General features: G+C 46.4%; 1 protein-coding gene across 7 annotated transcripts in view; it reads right to left on the reverse strand.

Moving 5' to 3' along the window:
* MCF2L2 (MCF.2 cell line derived transforming sequence-like 2) overlaps window positions 1–14797 on the reverse strand; it is a 371113-nt gene that overhangs the window by 233253 nt on the left and 123063 nt on the right. For all 7 annotated transcript variants that reach the window (XM_089675584.1, XM_089675583.1, XM_089675586.1 and 4 more), the window contains exon 9: window positions 834–948. In XM_089675584.1, coding sequence (XP_089531710.1) covers window positions 834–948 — 115 coding nt within the window. The remainder of the gene's footprint in view (window positions 1–833; window positions 949–14797) is intronic.

A 14797-nucleotide genomic window follows, 5' to 3' on the forward strand; every position in this document is an offset into this window, starting at 1 on the left:
CTGCATTGTTTGATGAAAGTGACTTTCTGGTTCTGCCACATACTGTAACTGTCTTTGCGTGATCTACATGCCATAGACATGTACGTTTATTGTAACAGTTCTGCAGTGATTGCATATAGATGTAATATTATGCACTATAAACTGTAATCCTATTGTATGACCCATGAATAATTCACAAATATATACAGGTCCATACCTCAAAACAAGAGTCTCCAAACTGTGGCCCCCGGGTGGATTTTATGTGGCTTTCTGATTTAAGAGGGGACTCTGATGGGGAACTGGATATGAGGAGGGAGTCTGATGAGAACTCTCATGTGGGAGGGGACTCTGATGTAGGGTGGCCTTTGATGGGGACTCTGATGTAAGGAGGGCTCTGATGGGCTCAGTTTTATTTGCAATCTCTTTGCTTTGTTTTACTGAAATATTTTCCTGTTGTTATAAATCATATGATGTGTAAGGAAAAAGTCCAAGTACTATAAAATGTATTCATTCATTTAAATCATCTGATTTTTTTTTTGGTCCATGGCTATTTGTAAGATATATAATGTGGTGCTCACACTAAGAAGATTGGTGACCTCTGCCTTACCCTAGCCACATTCCAAATCTAGCCTGGCACTCCATAGTATTGAACCTCTGTACAGAACAGGCACAAAGGGGGTTATTTACTAAAAATGGAGAGTGCAAAATCAGCTTTCAGGTTTTATTGCCAAAGCTTAAGTGAACAAGCTCAAGTTAGGAGCTGATTGATCACCATGAACAGCTACACCAGATTCTGAGTTGCACCAGTTTTTGTAAATCTACCCCAAAATGTCATATCAATTGGTATAACATACCTCTCTGAAATCATGCTCAAAGTGTCGCAGCTGCAGGCATTGTTCTAACTTTAGCTGATGGCGACTCCAGAAATGGTTGAATGCTTTATCTGTCTCATCCAGCTGGGCCAGTAATCTGGAAAAAGCAAAGAGATATGTTTAAGAGAATATTCATGTGTGCTTAGTAACCAAAATGCAAAACTCTCATAATAGTTCATGTAACCTCTTGATCTGGATAAATTAACAGCCTGTGTCATTGTGCTTTTGTTTGCTTCAAGCCGCTTTTGCATTCCCATACAAGTCTGTAGGAATGCAAAACCTAGCTGAAGCAGGTCAAATGAAGATTAGAAGAAGGTCAATTGCAGATCAAAGGCACCTGTCAATGAATCCTGAATGAACTCTGAAGCATCTCAAACTGATAACCATAATTTTGTTTTTAGAAAAACTGTTTTGTATAGGGTCATTAATTCTGTTATATTTTTCTTGCTATCTACACCAATCAACCATAATATTATGACCACTTACAGGTAAAGTGAATAAACTGATTATCTCATTACAATGGCATCTGAAACTGGGTGGAATATATTAGGCAGCAAGTGGACATGTTCCTAAGTTGATGTGTTGAAAGCAGAAAAATGGGAAAGCTTAAGCATTTGAGCGACTTTGGCAAGGGCCAAATTGTAATGACTTGATGATTGGGTCAGAGCAACTCTGAAACCACAGCTCTTGTGGAATGTTCCCGGTTTGATGTGGTCAGGACCTACCAAAAATAGTACAAGGAATGAGAACCAGAGAATCAGCAACAGGGTCATGAGTGGCCAAGGGTCAATGATGATGTATGTGAAGAGCAAAGGCTGGCCTGTGTAGTCTGATCCAATAGAAAGGCTACTGTAGTTCAAATTGCTGAACAAAGTTACAGTATACCTAAAGGCAAAACTTTCTTTTGTTTTGGATAGAGTGGAAAGGGATTAGAACACCTGTCAGTTTTTATTGCTGTCTGTGCCCCTGTTAGGGAGATTCACCCTCTCTGCTTGTTCTGTTTACCAATATCATTGAAAGTGAAAGAAATCCCAAACTTTGAGTTGTCCCCAGAACAGTAATAGACGGGAAATCTTCCAATTGGAAAACTAGTTCTGGTGACCTGGGGGTCACCAAGGGATTCCCTTAATTTGCAGAAATTTCCTCTCACTTCCTGTTTTGGCTATGGGACAAACCCCCCCCCCCCCCGCTCTATCCAAAATTAAAAATGTTTTGAGTTTAGTTTTATTTTAATGCTGGTTTTTAAATATATATATATTTTTTAAATATATTCTTCAGATTTTGTTTTAATATATAAAAAAGTCATTTTAACATATATTTTACATATATTTATAAATGCATTCCAAAAATGTAGATTTGTATTTTTAAAGACATACAGTATATTTGAAATGTATTTTGAAAAATATTTTTCATATATTTTGTAATAAAAACACATTTCAACATACATTGTGTGTGTGTGTGTGTATATATATATATATATATATATATGGAATATGGCCAAAATTGTAGCATTCCAAATATATGTCAATATATTTTCTTCCATGTGGGTATGAATGCTGACCGTTCAGTTGTTAATCAACTCTGAGAAGGTGTGGATTCACTGGTATCAAGGTCATCCAGAGTTCCCTTTTATGGGATAGGTGGGTGCAGTCCTCTGTATCTAGTGGAGGCTCCCTCTCTGTATGTTAGGATGGCTCCTATATGACGGCCCCAACAGGAAGATCTGGATGACCTTGATACCAGTGAATCCACACCTCAGAATCCATCCACCCATATAGGAAAGGCTTAGGATTCCTACCATCATCCCATGATGACCATTTGATGACATCAAAATTAATTACTAACGCGCATATACGTGCGCTTTCTGGTGAGTGCGTGTTGCTTATACACCTATATGCACATCCACCGGGTCCAGGAAGACGCATGATTAATGAGCACCATAGTCACCTGATGAACTCTTATATGATTTATCAACAATCAGTATTTTATGTTTATATGCTAACTTATAGACATTGTTTTGATCTTGGCGCCGCACATCATTTTATTTTATTTTTAGAGGTTTTCTTGGTTACCTTGTGCTTGGCTGCTTTTAATTTAATTAATTCAGTTTCTTTTCTTATTTAGTTTCTTTGGACACTCACATCTACCTATTCTTTTCCTTTCTGATTACCTAGGCTCTACAACAGTCTTTCTCAACCTTTTCAACATAGAGGAACTCTTGAAATAACATTCTGGTCTCAGGGAACCCCTGCTAAAAGTGAATATATCTACAGCTCATGATACATTAGTGCAGTGTTTCTCAATTCCAGTCCTCATGGACCCCCAACAGGTCATGTTTTCAGCATTTCCCTCAGATGAAACAGCTGTGGTAATTACTAAGGCAGTGAAACTGATCAAATCACCTGTGCAAAATAATGGAAATCCTGAAAACATGACCTGTTGGGGGTCCATGAGGACTGGAACTGAGAAACACTGCATTAGTGTGATGGTCAGTTGGAAGAATGCTCCTTAAACTTGTGGTCATTAGGAAGAATTACCCCCTTATAGACAGCTAAAAAGGACCAATGGTGTCAGTGGAAATGTATCTGGGAGGCAGCAATTGCTCCTTGCCCAAGGAAACTCTAGCAACCTCTGTAGGAACCCTAGGGTTCCTGGTCGAGAAATCCTGCTCTAGAAAATAGAGCGAAATATACTAGTGCTGTGAGTAGCACTGATACAAGTGCAATGGTTAGTTTTTAAATAAATGTTCGCTTAAGTGAAACTTCACTATTTGGAGTCTATTCATATTCCTATATGTCATTGCGGATGAGATCATTTGTCTGTGGAGGAAAATAATCAGAGAAGAATTTCTAATAAAAAAAACACTTGGGACTCTTCTAAACATAACGGTCATTCACCTCTGGTGAGATACTAATGACAGACATTTCATTTTGGAGTCATCTTCACTTCACTTCACTTCACTTCACTTCACTTATAGTGTTTGAAAAAAGAAGACAGGATACATAATATATACACAAACAAATGGAAAAGACTGTCTTCTGTTTTTGGGCCCCTTCATACAGCTGCCCTCTGTTTTGTGATGTCTGAGTCCATTCAGTTGTTTCCTGTAAGACCTTTTCTGTTTTTTTTTTAACCTAGACAGACTCAGGGGTAATCGAATGTAAACACACATCCGTTTACATCTGCTTGTTCAATAACATGGAGCTTCCATTCAGATCTGCTTGAAAACCTGACAGGCAGATCTGATCAGAGCACCTGTGTAAGTGCCAGTTCACATACAGTATATGTGAATTAGATGCGTTTTGAACCGCATCCAATCCACATGACATGTGAAATAACATTGCTTCCTATGGTGCCTGTTCACATATGTCTGGTGCACTGGCAGCTCAGATTGAAGAAGAATCTTGTCCAATTTTTGAGCAGTGCGGTCTGGTTCTGGTGTGGATTACAGGCTATTGACTTCTATGGGAACCGTTTCTAAACTGCACATGTGTGAAAAGGATAAAATCCTGACTTGCACCTGATGTAAACCTGATCTGAACTGCTGAACTGCTACTGTGTCAATTAGCTGTGAAATCTGAGCTTCAATCAGCACTACACATACGTGAATTAACTTAAAAGTGCCCTCGATATGCACATATCTGTTTGAATTTATTACACAGTATGTTTTTTGCAACATTGCTGGTCAATTTTTTTTAACAAAGTATAACACGTTTGTTCATTGATCAGTCTGTATTTGGTTCACATCTATGTGTTGTAAAGCACTGAAGGACAGGTACATTCCTCCATACTGCTTATGTAAGATGCTGTGCTGTTCAAAATGAAATGAGAGTGATTGTCATTGGTAACCCTTCACCCACACAAACAATAGCTTCCACCAAACATTTTAACAGAAACACATGCCATTTACAGTATCCGCTATAGCAAGCCGGACATTTAGCTTGAGTTGCTTAAGAGAAACATTGTTAAATGGGTTTTTATGACCTAGGTCTATGTCCTGTGAAAACATGCTGTGATGGGAATGCTGTAATGTTAGGTATGATAGGCCTCATTAAATGGTTCCTGGTTATCAGTGTTCTGCTAAGTAATGTTACTGACAAAAAAAAACATCAATGGCCATGGTTAAAACTGTCATTACTGTATTAGCAACTTTGGGAATACCAGGTAAAACTCCGGACACGAACTTGAGGAAAATAAACGTTTTATTAATCAGCGCTGAGTGACCCAGCAAGGGCTCATGCCAGCAAGCTAAGTGGCTTGAAAAACATCTCACCGAGTATACATATCAGCAATTATGTCATAATACATATATTTCCTCTTTCACTTTCTGTACATTCAAAAGGCTTTCTAAGCAATTCAGAATATAGCCTTGCTAGATAATTTATCTTCAGCTACAGATAAGAATACCAGCTACAGACTGGAACACATTACTTCACAGGAAATAAGGGAGGGGGAAAGTGAGCTGATGACCTTGTTTTTGCAAACAGAGGCTGTTAGAAATGTTAAAGTTTAAAGGGGAACTCTGCAATACTTGGATGCTGCCACATTACCAGGCTTACCAGAGTCATAGGCATAATCCTGGGGTTAGGATGAATTGAAACATTGCTCAAACTGTCATCATGGATAGGGCAAGCTTTTGTCTGCTATGATAAGATCAAACCATTGCAAAGATAGCAAAATGACAACAATAGCCCAATGGCCAAATTAAGGAGTGCACACAGTAAGCTGACAAAGTTGATAGTAATTAAAATGCAGCCATTTGCATTATCAGTCTTAGACAGAAAATACTGTTACTGGCAGGATCCCTAGGCAAAAAGCCCCTTTTAAAAGGAGAAGTACAGCCATAGCTCTTTTGGCTGTACTTCTGTGGATCACAGGAGTGCAGTTGATTCTGCACTCCTGTGACCCGTTTTCAGCTGACAGCAAACTGAAGCCCGCTGTTGGCTGACGTCACTCAGCCAGTCCAGGCTGGGGAAAGATCCTGATTTCAAAATCGGGATCCACCCCAGGGTCTGGAGCGGCACCTGGCTCAGTCTCTCAGCGAGCCGCTAAAAGCCTGATCTAGCCGCTCTCTCCCCCTCTACAGCCCAGTGCTCCAGTGAGTGCTGGGGGGGCAGAGCAGAGAGCGCTGATTGACAGTTACCACTCTCTGCTTAGAGCAGCTGTGAGAACTCCGCAATCAGCTGTCATGTGATCACTGAGTTCTCACACTTAGAGCCAGCGGGGAACAGATGCTGCACCCACCTAGGTAAGTATAAATGGTGAAAAAAAAAGTCCATACTTCTCGTTTAACTTTAGCAGATAATAGCTAGTCTATATAATAACCATCAGATTTTATTTTTGTCTCAACCTAGCTACATTATGTGTTTTATTGACATATATGTCAACACATTATGGCAGAATTATCTGAAGCTCTGAAGGATTACATTAGTGACATAGCGGCCAGCCGTGGAACCGCAGCTCACTTGGGGCAGAGACCCAGGCATCTGATACACCTGAAGAATACAATGCTAATGATTCCAGCAGCTGGTGTACCTCTGGAAGAGAACAAAGATCAAAGTAATCAGGGGTAGAACTGGTAAATATTATTACTGTTCTTTGAAATGCTACCTTTTAAATTGTGCTCAAAAGTTTGCATACCCTGGCAGAAATCATGACATTTTGGCATTGATATTGAAAATTTTACTGACCATGCCAATAAACTGTCTTTTATTTAACAATAGTGATCATATGAAGCCATTTATTATCCCATAGTTGTTTGACTCCTTTTTTTAAATCATAATGATAACAGAAATCATCCAAATGGCCCTGATCAAACATTTACATACCCTGGTTACTTTATCATACCCATGTTTGGCCTTAGTAGAGACGCACAAGGTGACACACACAGGTTAAAATGGCAATTAAAGGGAGGATTGGATTAGGAAAGTGAACGAGATAATGGAGATCGAGGACTTGGTAGCAACTTACAGGGGCACACGAGGATGTTTCACAGGTGTCTGGTCAACTTGGCAAGATCGCATCACCGACCCAGACCAGGTTGCTTCCAGGTTGGATATTGCCTTGTTGGAGTAAGCAAAACCCTCGTTAAGAGAATCTCATTGAATAGTGTTGCCATTGCTTGGTTTTGGTGCCTTTTTTTCCCCTTTGTGTCGCAGCCTTGGAATTGGCACTCCTTGCTCCTTTATTGTATTTTCATTTTTTTTTTTAGATGACATCTGATGGGGGCAACTGCAGCTCAGACAAGCTATAAGTTAGTGTTCACTTGTCCTAGGGGTATGTTAATTCTTCCTTACCTTACTCGTTGCCCCCTTTTCCTGTTTTTGTGTTTCTCCCCCCCCCCCCTTTTTTTTTCCTCCCTCTCCTTTATTTTTAACAGCACTTTATTTGATCTTGGGGCTCACAGTTTTGCTGCTGTGAACCTCTTTGAAGTTGTAGGACCCCCTCACTGGAGGGCGCTATTGTTCACCAGCAGATGGACCTTTTTTGTTATTTTAGTACATTTTGCTGTACCCTAAGATGCTGCAGCTTACTGTTACCTTCTCTGATTGTCGCAACACTTGCATTGCACTAGGCTTGCATATGGAAGTGGCGACTGCACAGTCATGTCTTCTATTGTTATTATGATTGTTATAATCCATTTTAATTTTGTATGGAAACCCTATCTTCAAATAAACATTACATAAAATAATGGCAATTAAATTGTAATTTCCCACATCTGTGGCTTTTAAATTGCAAATTGTGCCTGTGTATAATCAATGTATAGTCAATGTTTTTGTTAGCTTTCATGTGGATGCATTGAGTAGGCTAGATTCTGAGCCATGGGGAGCAGAAAAGAACTGCCAAAGGTAATGGAACTTTATAAAGATGGAAAAGGATATTAAAAAAAATATCCAACACCTTGAATATGCCAGTCAACACAGTTCAATCACTTATTAAGAAGTGGAAATTTGCGGATCTCTTGAAACCAAGCCAAGATCAGGTAGACCAAGAAAGATTGCAGCCACAACTGCCAGAAGAATTGTTTGGGATACAAAGAAAAACTTACAGGTAACCTCAGGAGAAATACAGGCTGCTCTGGAAAAAGATGGTGTGGTTGTTTCTAGGACCACAATACAATGATACTTAAGCAAAAATTAACCGCATGGTTGAGCTGCCAGAAAGAAGTCAGTTCTTACCTCCATTACTAATGGAGACTACTTATCTTACATCTGTAGGATGCATATTTACATATGCCTATCTCTTAGGGTCACCAATATTTTTTCTCCATTTGCCATGGGTGACCACTACTCAGTTTATTGTTCATCCCTCTGGCCTTATCTCAGCCCTGATCATATTCACAAAGGTCCTTGCACTGTCTCTGGGCCCTCTTTGTCTCAAAGATACAGTATCCCAGTCATCGGACACTTAAAAAACTGTTGCTTCGCCAACAGACCTCAGACTCCAATGTGTCAAACACATAACGGAACTTGGATGGATCCTGAACATCAAAAAGTCATCTCTGATACCATTACAGGGCTTGAAATACTTGGGCCTTCTCCTGGATGCCTTTGAAGTCTTCACAAAACTGCAGCGTCAGGTAAAGCAGCTTTGATCCCAATGTCAGTCTTCCCTGCGGAGCTGCTTGTGAATGCTGGGATTGATGGTATCCACCTCTGAGGAAGCTCTTTTTGCTCAATTTCAATCCAGAACTTTACAAAAAAACATTCTCATGGGGAGGATAAGTCCAATATTTCTCTAGATAACACTGTGTGGTCGTATACTTGAACCAAGATGTCTTTGTAGTGGTGGCTTCTCTCCTCTGCATTGTTGAAGGGTGAGTAATTTCTTCCTTACATTGAAGTGGAAGCCTTAGTAGCTCTGTGGGATTAGTATGCCTTAATCTTTGCCTTTCATACAGTGAAGCTGCTACCTTCTTTGCTTTGTAAGATTGAAAGGAAAGGCATTCCAGTCATTCTAGTGAATCCAGATTGGCCTCACAGAGTGTGGATTCCAACCTCTATCAGCTGTTAGCCAGTGCTCTGTGGTCTCTGTCAGATCAGCTCAAACCTTTTTCTCAGGGATCAATCTCCCACTCTGCTTGTTGGTCACTGGCAGTAACAGTTTGGCTATTAAAACCCAGGTTCTAAGGAACAGAGACATTGCAGGTTTTGTTATCCCAACCATAGCCTGCTTCCTACATGGTTTTATCATCATGCATTGAAGGTTTATTTATGGTGTGATACTTCGGGGGCTTGCCCGTGTGTCTTTTTGATGAGATGTGTACTTTCTTTCATTTAGTTTTGGGGAGAGCAATGTTTAGCTCTTAGTACGATCGAGGGTCAGATTTCTGCTTTTTCTCTCCTTTTTCAAAATTCTCATGCTATTAATTGATTGATTTGTGCTTTCATTCAAGGGGTTGCACATGTTGCTCCCCTTGTTCTCTCCCAACCCAAACTATGGGATCTAAACCTTGTCTTGTCAATGCTACAAAAAACCCCATTTGAACCTTATCAGGACAATCATTTATTGTTGTTTTCTTGTAAGGGAGCATTCATTGTAGCCACCATTTCAGCTAGATGGGCCTGCAAGTTATCAGCATTATCCTGTAAGAAGCCCCATTTGATCTTACACAAAGACAAGGTTCTTTTGACACCAAAGACCTCCTTTTTGCTTAATAAGGATATTGTGTAACCTTGGTTGTGTTAGGAATGGACTGGCCAGCAATGGTGGGACTCACCTGCCTTTTGATCTGCAGTACCAGGGCTGGCCAGCGGGTGCTCCCAGCAATCAGAGACTCAACCTTTCAGCCAGCTAACACCTGGAACTGATGATACTGGTGTATTTAAGGGATGGCCAGACTTGCAGACTCTGCCTTGGTGTTGTGTTTGTCCTGGGCCCTGTATCTGTCCTGCATCCTGTTTCTGTTCCTTTGCTGACTTCTCCTGCTCTGATCCTGGCTTGTGACCCTGACCATCCCTCTGTCTGACCCTCTGTACTACGCTGCTTGCTACCTGTTCTGATCCCTGGCTTGTGACCCGGACCATCCCTCTGCCTGACCCTCTGTACTTTGCTGCTTGCTACCTGCTGAACCTGGCCTGTGACCCCGACCATTCTCCGCTTGCTCCCCCTGTACCTACCTGCCCAATTGACATTACACCAAGGCCAATCCTGACCAGAAGTGGCTGCACAGGGAAGCCATCTTGGCTTGTTGATGGGAAGGATGGATCTTGAGGAGGTTGAGTATTTATATCTGCTAGTGTTTGATGACAGGGAGTATGCTTATCAAACTCTGAAGGAGTATACCCGGGATGAATTGCTAGAATGTATACGGCTCGCTCATGTTCTAGTAGATCAGGGCACAGTATTCTCTGAGGTGCAGCCATTGATTGAGGTTTGTGCAGAGTTGGTTTCATCTGGTTCCCCCGAATGCAGGGATGAATTTTTGCCACCATTTAGTGCAGACCAGGTAGAGTCCCTGGTGTGGTTATTAGAGGATGATGTGGGTTACTTTCTGGAGCGTTATTCCACATGTTCACCACAGATACTGAGAGATTGTATAAACGCAGTGCAGTCATTGACCAGACAGGCTTTGTGTAAGCTCAGCTTTGTTCAACCCATACTGCAGACATGGACAGATTTGTTGCACCCAGCCTCAGTCAGCTTACAAAGACCCAGTCCTGCTTCTAACTCTACTCCTGTATTCCCACCAGCTCCTCCAGTTACAGCCCAGTATACTTGGCTATCTACCGCATGTCAGTACCCTGTTCCCACTCGCTGCACCTATCCTGCCTTTAACCCTGTAAAAAAGCCCTCTGTAGCAACTGCTCCCTCTCCTGTTCCATCCTCCAGTTCTTCTCTGTCTCCAGCTGCTCCATTCGTTTGCAGACCTGCGTTTACTTGCAGTGCTCCAGTAGTTAAAACCAGAAAAAAGCGAAAATTCTTTCCAACCAATACCATCCTGCCAGTATCCAAACCGGTGAGCCTGCCTTCAGTGGTTCAGACTGATGCCTCTACTCAGCCTGAAGCCTCTACGCGGCCTGAAGCCTCTCCTCGGCCTGAAGCCTCTCCTCGGCCTGAAGCCTCTCCTCGGCCTGAAGCCTCTACTCGGCCTGAAGCCTCTACGCGGCCTGAAGCCTCTACGCGGCCTGAAGCCTCTACGCGGCCTGAAGCCTCTACGCGGCCTGATGCCTGTACTCGGCCTGATGCCTGTACTCGGCCTGATGCCTGTACTCGGCCTGATGCCTGTACTCGGCCTGATGCCTGTACTCGGCCTGATGCCTCTACTCGGCCTGAAGCCTCTACTCGGCCTAATGCCTCTACCCAGCATGATGAACTGATCCAGCCTGATGATCCTATTAGGCTAGTTGACTCGATGCCCGCTGTTGATCCAGATGATCCGGTACCTGATCCGGTGCCCGCTGTCGTGCCAATTGACTCAGAGCCCGCTGTCGTACCTGGTGACTCGGTGCCCACTGCCTTGCCAGATGACGCGGTGCCCGCTGGCAAGCCAAATGACCTGATGCCTGGTGACCTAGTGTCCGCTGTCATACCTGATGACCCGATGCCCGCTGTCGAGCCAGACAATCCGGTACCTGATGACCCGGTGCCCACTGTCGTGCCTGTTGACTCGGAGACCACTGCCTTGCCAGATGACGCGGTGCCCGCTGTCGAGCCAAATGACCTGATGCCTGGTGACCCGATGCCCGCTGTCCAGCCAGACGATTCAATGTCTGCCCCGGTGCCCGCGGTCATGCCAGTTGACTCGGAGCCCACTGCCTTGCCAGATGACGCGGTGCTCGCTGTCGAGCCAAATGACTTGATGCCTGGTGACCCGATGCCCGCTGTCCAGTCAGACGATCCAATGTCTAACCCGGTGCCCGCGGTCATGCCAGTTGACTCGGAGCCCACTGCCTTGCCAGATGACGCGGTGCTCGCTGTCGAGCCAAATGACTTGATGCCTGGTGACCCGATGCCCGCTGTCCAGTCAGACGATCCAATGTCTGACCCAGTGCCTGCGGTCATACCAGTTGACTTGGAGCCCACTGTCGTGCCTGGTGTCTCGGTGCCCGCCGCTCCGCCTGGGGGCCCGAGACCTGTTGCTCCGCTTGGGGGTCCAGCGCCCGCCGCTCCGCCTGGGGATCCGGCGCCCGCCGCTCCGCCTGGGGGCCCGAGACCTGTCGCTCCGCCTGAGGGCCCGAGACCTGTCGCTCCGCCTGGGGGTCCGGCACCTGCCACTCCGCTTGAGGGCCTGAGACCTGTCGCTCCGCCTGAGGGCCCGAGACCTGTCGCTCCGCCTGGGGGTCCGGCACCTGCCACTCCGCTTGAGGGCCCGAGACCTGTCGCTCCACCTGGGGGTCCGGCGCCCGCCGCTCCGTCTGAGGGCCCGAGACCTGTCGCTCCATCTGGGGGTCCGGCGCCCGCCGCTCCGCCTGAGGGCCCGAGACCTGTCGCTCCTCCTGGGGGTCCGGCGCCCGCCGCTCCGCCTGAGGGCCCGAGACCTGTCGCTCCGCCTGGGGGTCCGGCGCCCGCCGCTCCGCCTGAGGGCCCGAGACCTGTCGCTCCTCCTGGGGGTCCGGCGCCCGCCGCTCCGCCTGAGGGCCCGAGACCTGTCGCTCCTCCTGGGGGTCCGGCGCCCGCCGCTCCGCCTGAGGGCCCGAGACCTGTCGCTCCGCCTGGGGGTCCGGCGCCCGCCGCTCCGCCTGAGGGCCCGAGACCTGTCGCTCCACCTGGGGGTCCGGCGCCCGCCGCTCCGCCTGAGGGCCCGAGACCTGTCGCTCCGCCTGGGGGTCCGACGCCCGCCGCTCCGCCTGGGGGCACGATGCCTGTCGCCCCGCCTGGGGGCACGATGCCTGTCGCCCCGCCTGGGGGCCCGGTGCCTGTCGCCCCGCCTGGGGGCCCGGTGCCTGTCGCCCCGCCCGGGGGCCCGGTGCCTGTCGCCCCGCCCGGGGGCCCGCTGCCTGCCGCCCCGCCCAAGGGCCCGGTGCCTGTTGCCCCGCCCGGGGGCCCGGTGCCTGCCGCCCCGCCCGGGGGCCCGGTGCCTGCCGCCCCGCCCGGGGGCCCGGTGCCTGCCGATCCGCCCGGGGGCCCGGTGCCTGCTGCTCCGCCTGGTGGCCCGCTGCCTGCTGCTTCGCCTGGTAATCCGATGTGCCTCTGCCCGGAGTCCTGCCCGATGTGCCTCTGCCCGGAGTCCTGCCCGATGTGCCTCTGCCCGGAGTCCTGCCCGATGTGCCTCTGCCCGGAGTCCTGCCCGATGTGCCTCTGCCCGGAGTCCTGCCCGATGTGCCTCTGCCCGGTGTGCCTCTGCCCGGAGTCCTGCCCGATGTGCCTCTGCCCGGTGTGCCTCTGCTCGATGTGCCTCTGCCCGGAGTCCAGCCCGGTGTGCCGCTGCCCGGAGTCCTGCCCGGTGTGCCAGTCTTTGATATCCCGCCAGTTGCCAGACCCGGGCGGTGGAACATTTTGCCCAGATAGGACTGTTTGGAGCGTCCTGAGGCCGCTCCTTGAGGGGGGGGTACTGTTAGGAATGGACTGGCCAGCAATGGTGGGACTCACCTGCCTTTTGATCTGCAGTACCAGGGCTGGCCAGCGGGTGCTCCCAGCAATCAGAGACTCAACCTTTCAGCCAGCTAACACCTGGAACTGATGATACTGGTGTATTTAAGGGATGGCCAGACTTGCAGACTCTGCCTTGATGTTGTGTTTGTCCTGGGCCCTGTATCTGTCCTGCATCCTGTTTCTGTTCCTTTGCTGACTTCTCCTGCTCTGATCCTGGCTTGTGACCCTGACCATCCCTCTGTCTGACCCTCTGTACTACGCTGCTTGCTACCTGTTCTGATCCCTGGCTTGTGACCCGGACCATCCCTCTGCCTGACCCTCTGTACTTTGCTGCTTGCTACCTGCTGAACCTGGCCTGTGACCCCGACCATTCTCCGCTTGCTCCCCCTGTACCTACCTGCCCAATTGATATTGACCCGGCCTGCCTGACGACGCTTGCTTGTATGTACTGTTATCTGTGGGTGGTTTGGTTTGGTTTGTTTGCACCGTATTATGTTTTAGTATTGCACTGCGTTTATGTTTGTACTGTTAGTGTTAATAAATTATATTGTTTATAACATATCTGAGGTCTGCGTTTCCCTGCTTCAGTCACACACCTCTGGTCATACCTGGGAGCCCTGACAGGTTGTATCCAGCTCCAGTTGATTCCACAGAGATTTCTCTTCATTGTTTGGATATCTAGAGGGATGCTGGGCTTTTTGTCATCAAGCCTCTGTGCCCAACCCTCTGTTTGGACTGCTTTTAAAAGTCCCTACATTGCTTAGTATCATTAAGCTGTATCCCTCAATGGACAATAGAAAGAAAAGATTTTTGTACTCACCATAACACCCTTTTCTTGGAGTACATTGAGGGACATAGCTTCCACCCCTCTGTTGCTATATTTTCTCTTAGGACTGCCTGATATAATTGGCAAGGTGTGAGGTGGGAAGGTGATCGTATAAACTCCATATGCTATTTAATACCTTCAAGCTGTGTCTTTCAATTAACTCCAAATAAAGGATTCTATGATGAGTAAATCTATTTTTATGTCTGTTTAACTGACTACACATCAATTCATAATATAGAAAACGTATCCCAGATTCTATTAATTTTACCTTTCTCCTTGCCTGAAAAGCTAAGGAGGATATTTGACAAAGATGCCTGCATGTGTCCCTGTGGGGCATTCATCTCATCACACTAGAAACACAGCCATTTAATTCCCTTAGGAACAGAATATATAATTTCTTTCCTAAGTAGGATATCACACAAGGACAATCTTGTATTCAATGTCCCACAGCTGAATGCTAAAGACCAAAGTTAAATACATCCTTCAGTGTGCTGATATGGGTCACTCTCTCTTACGACACTACTATTAAGTGGCTCAACTTACTCAGCTGACACAATGGCAATCACTTAGAGCAGGGGTGGGCAAC

Source organism: Staurois parvus, unplaced genomic scaffold (assembly GCF_062004578.1).
Source record: "Staurois parvus isolate SC_StPar_1 unplaced genomic scaffold, SC_StPar_1.0 ptg000155l, whole genome shotgun sequence".
Classification (NCBI taxonomy): Eukaryota; Metazoa; Chordata; class Amphibia; order Anura; family Ranidae; genus Staurois; species Staurois parvus.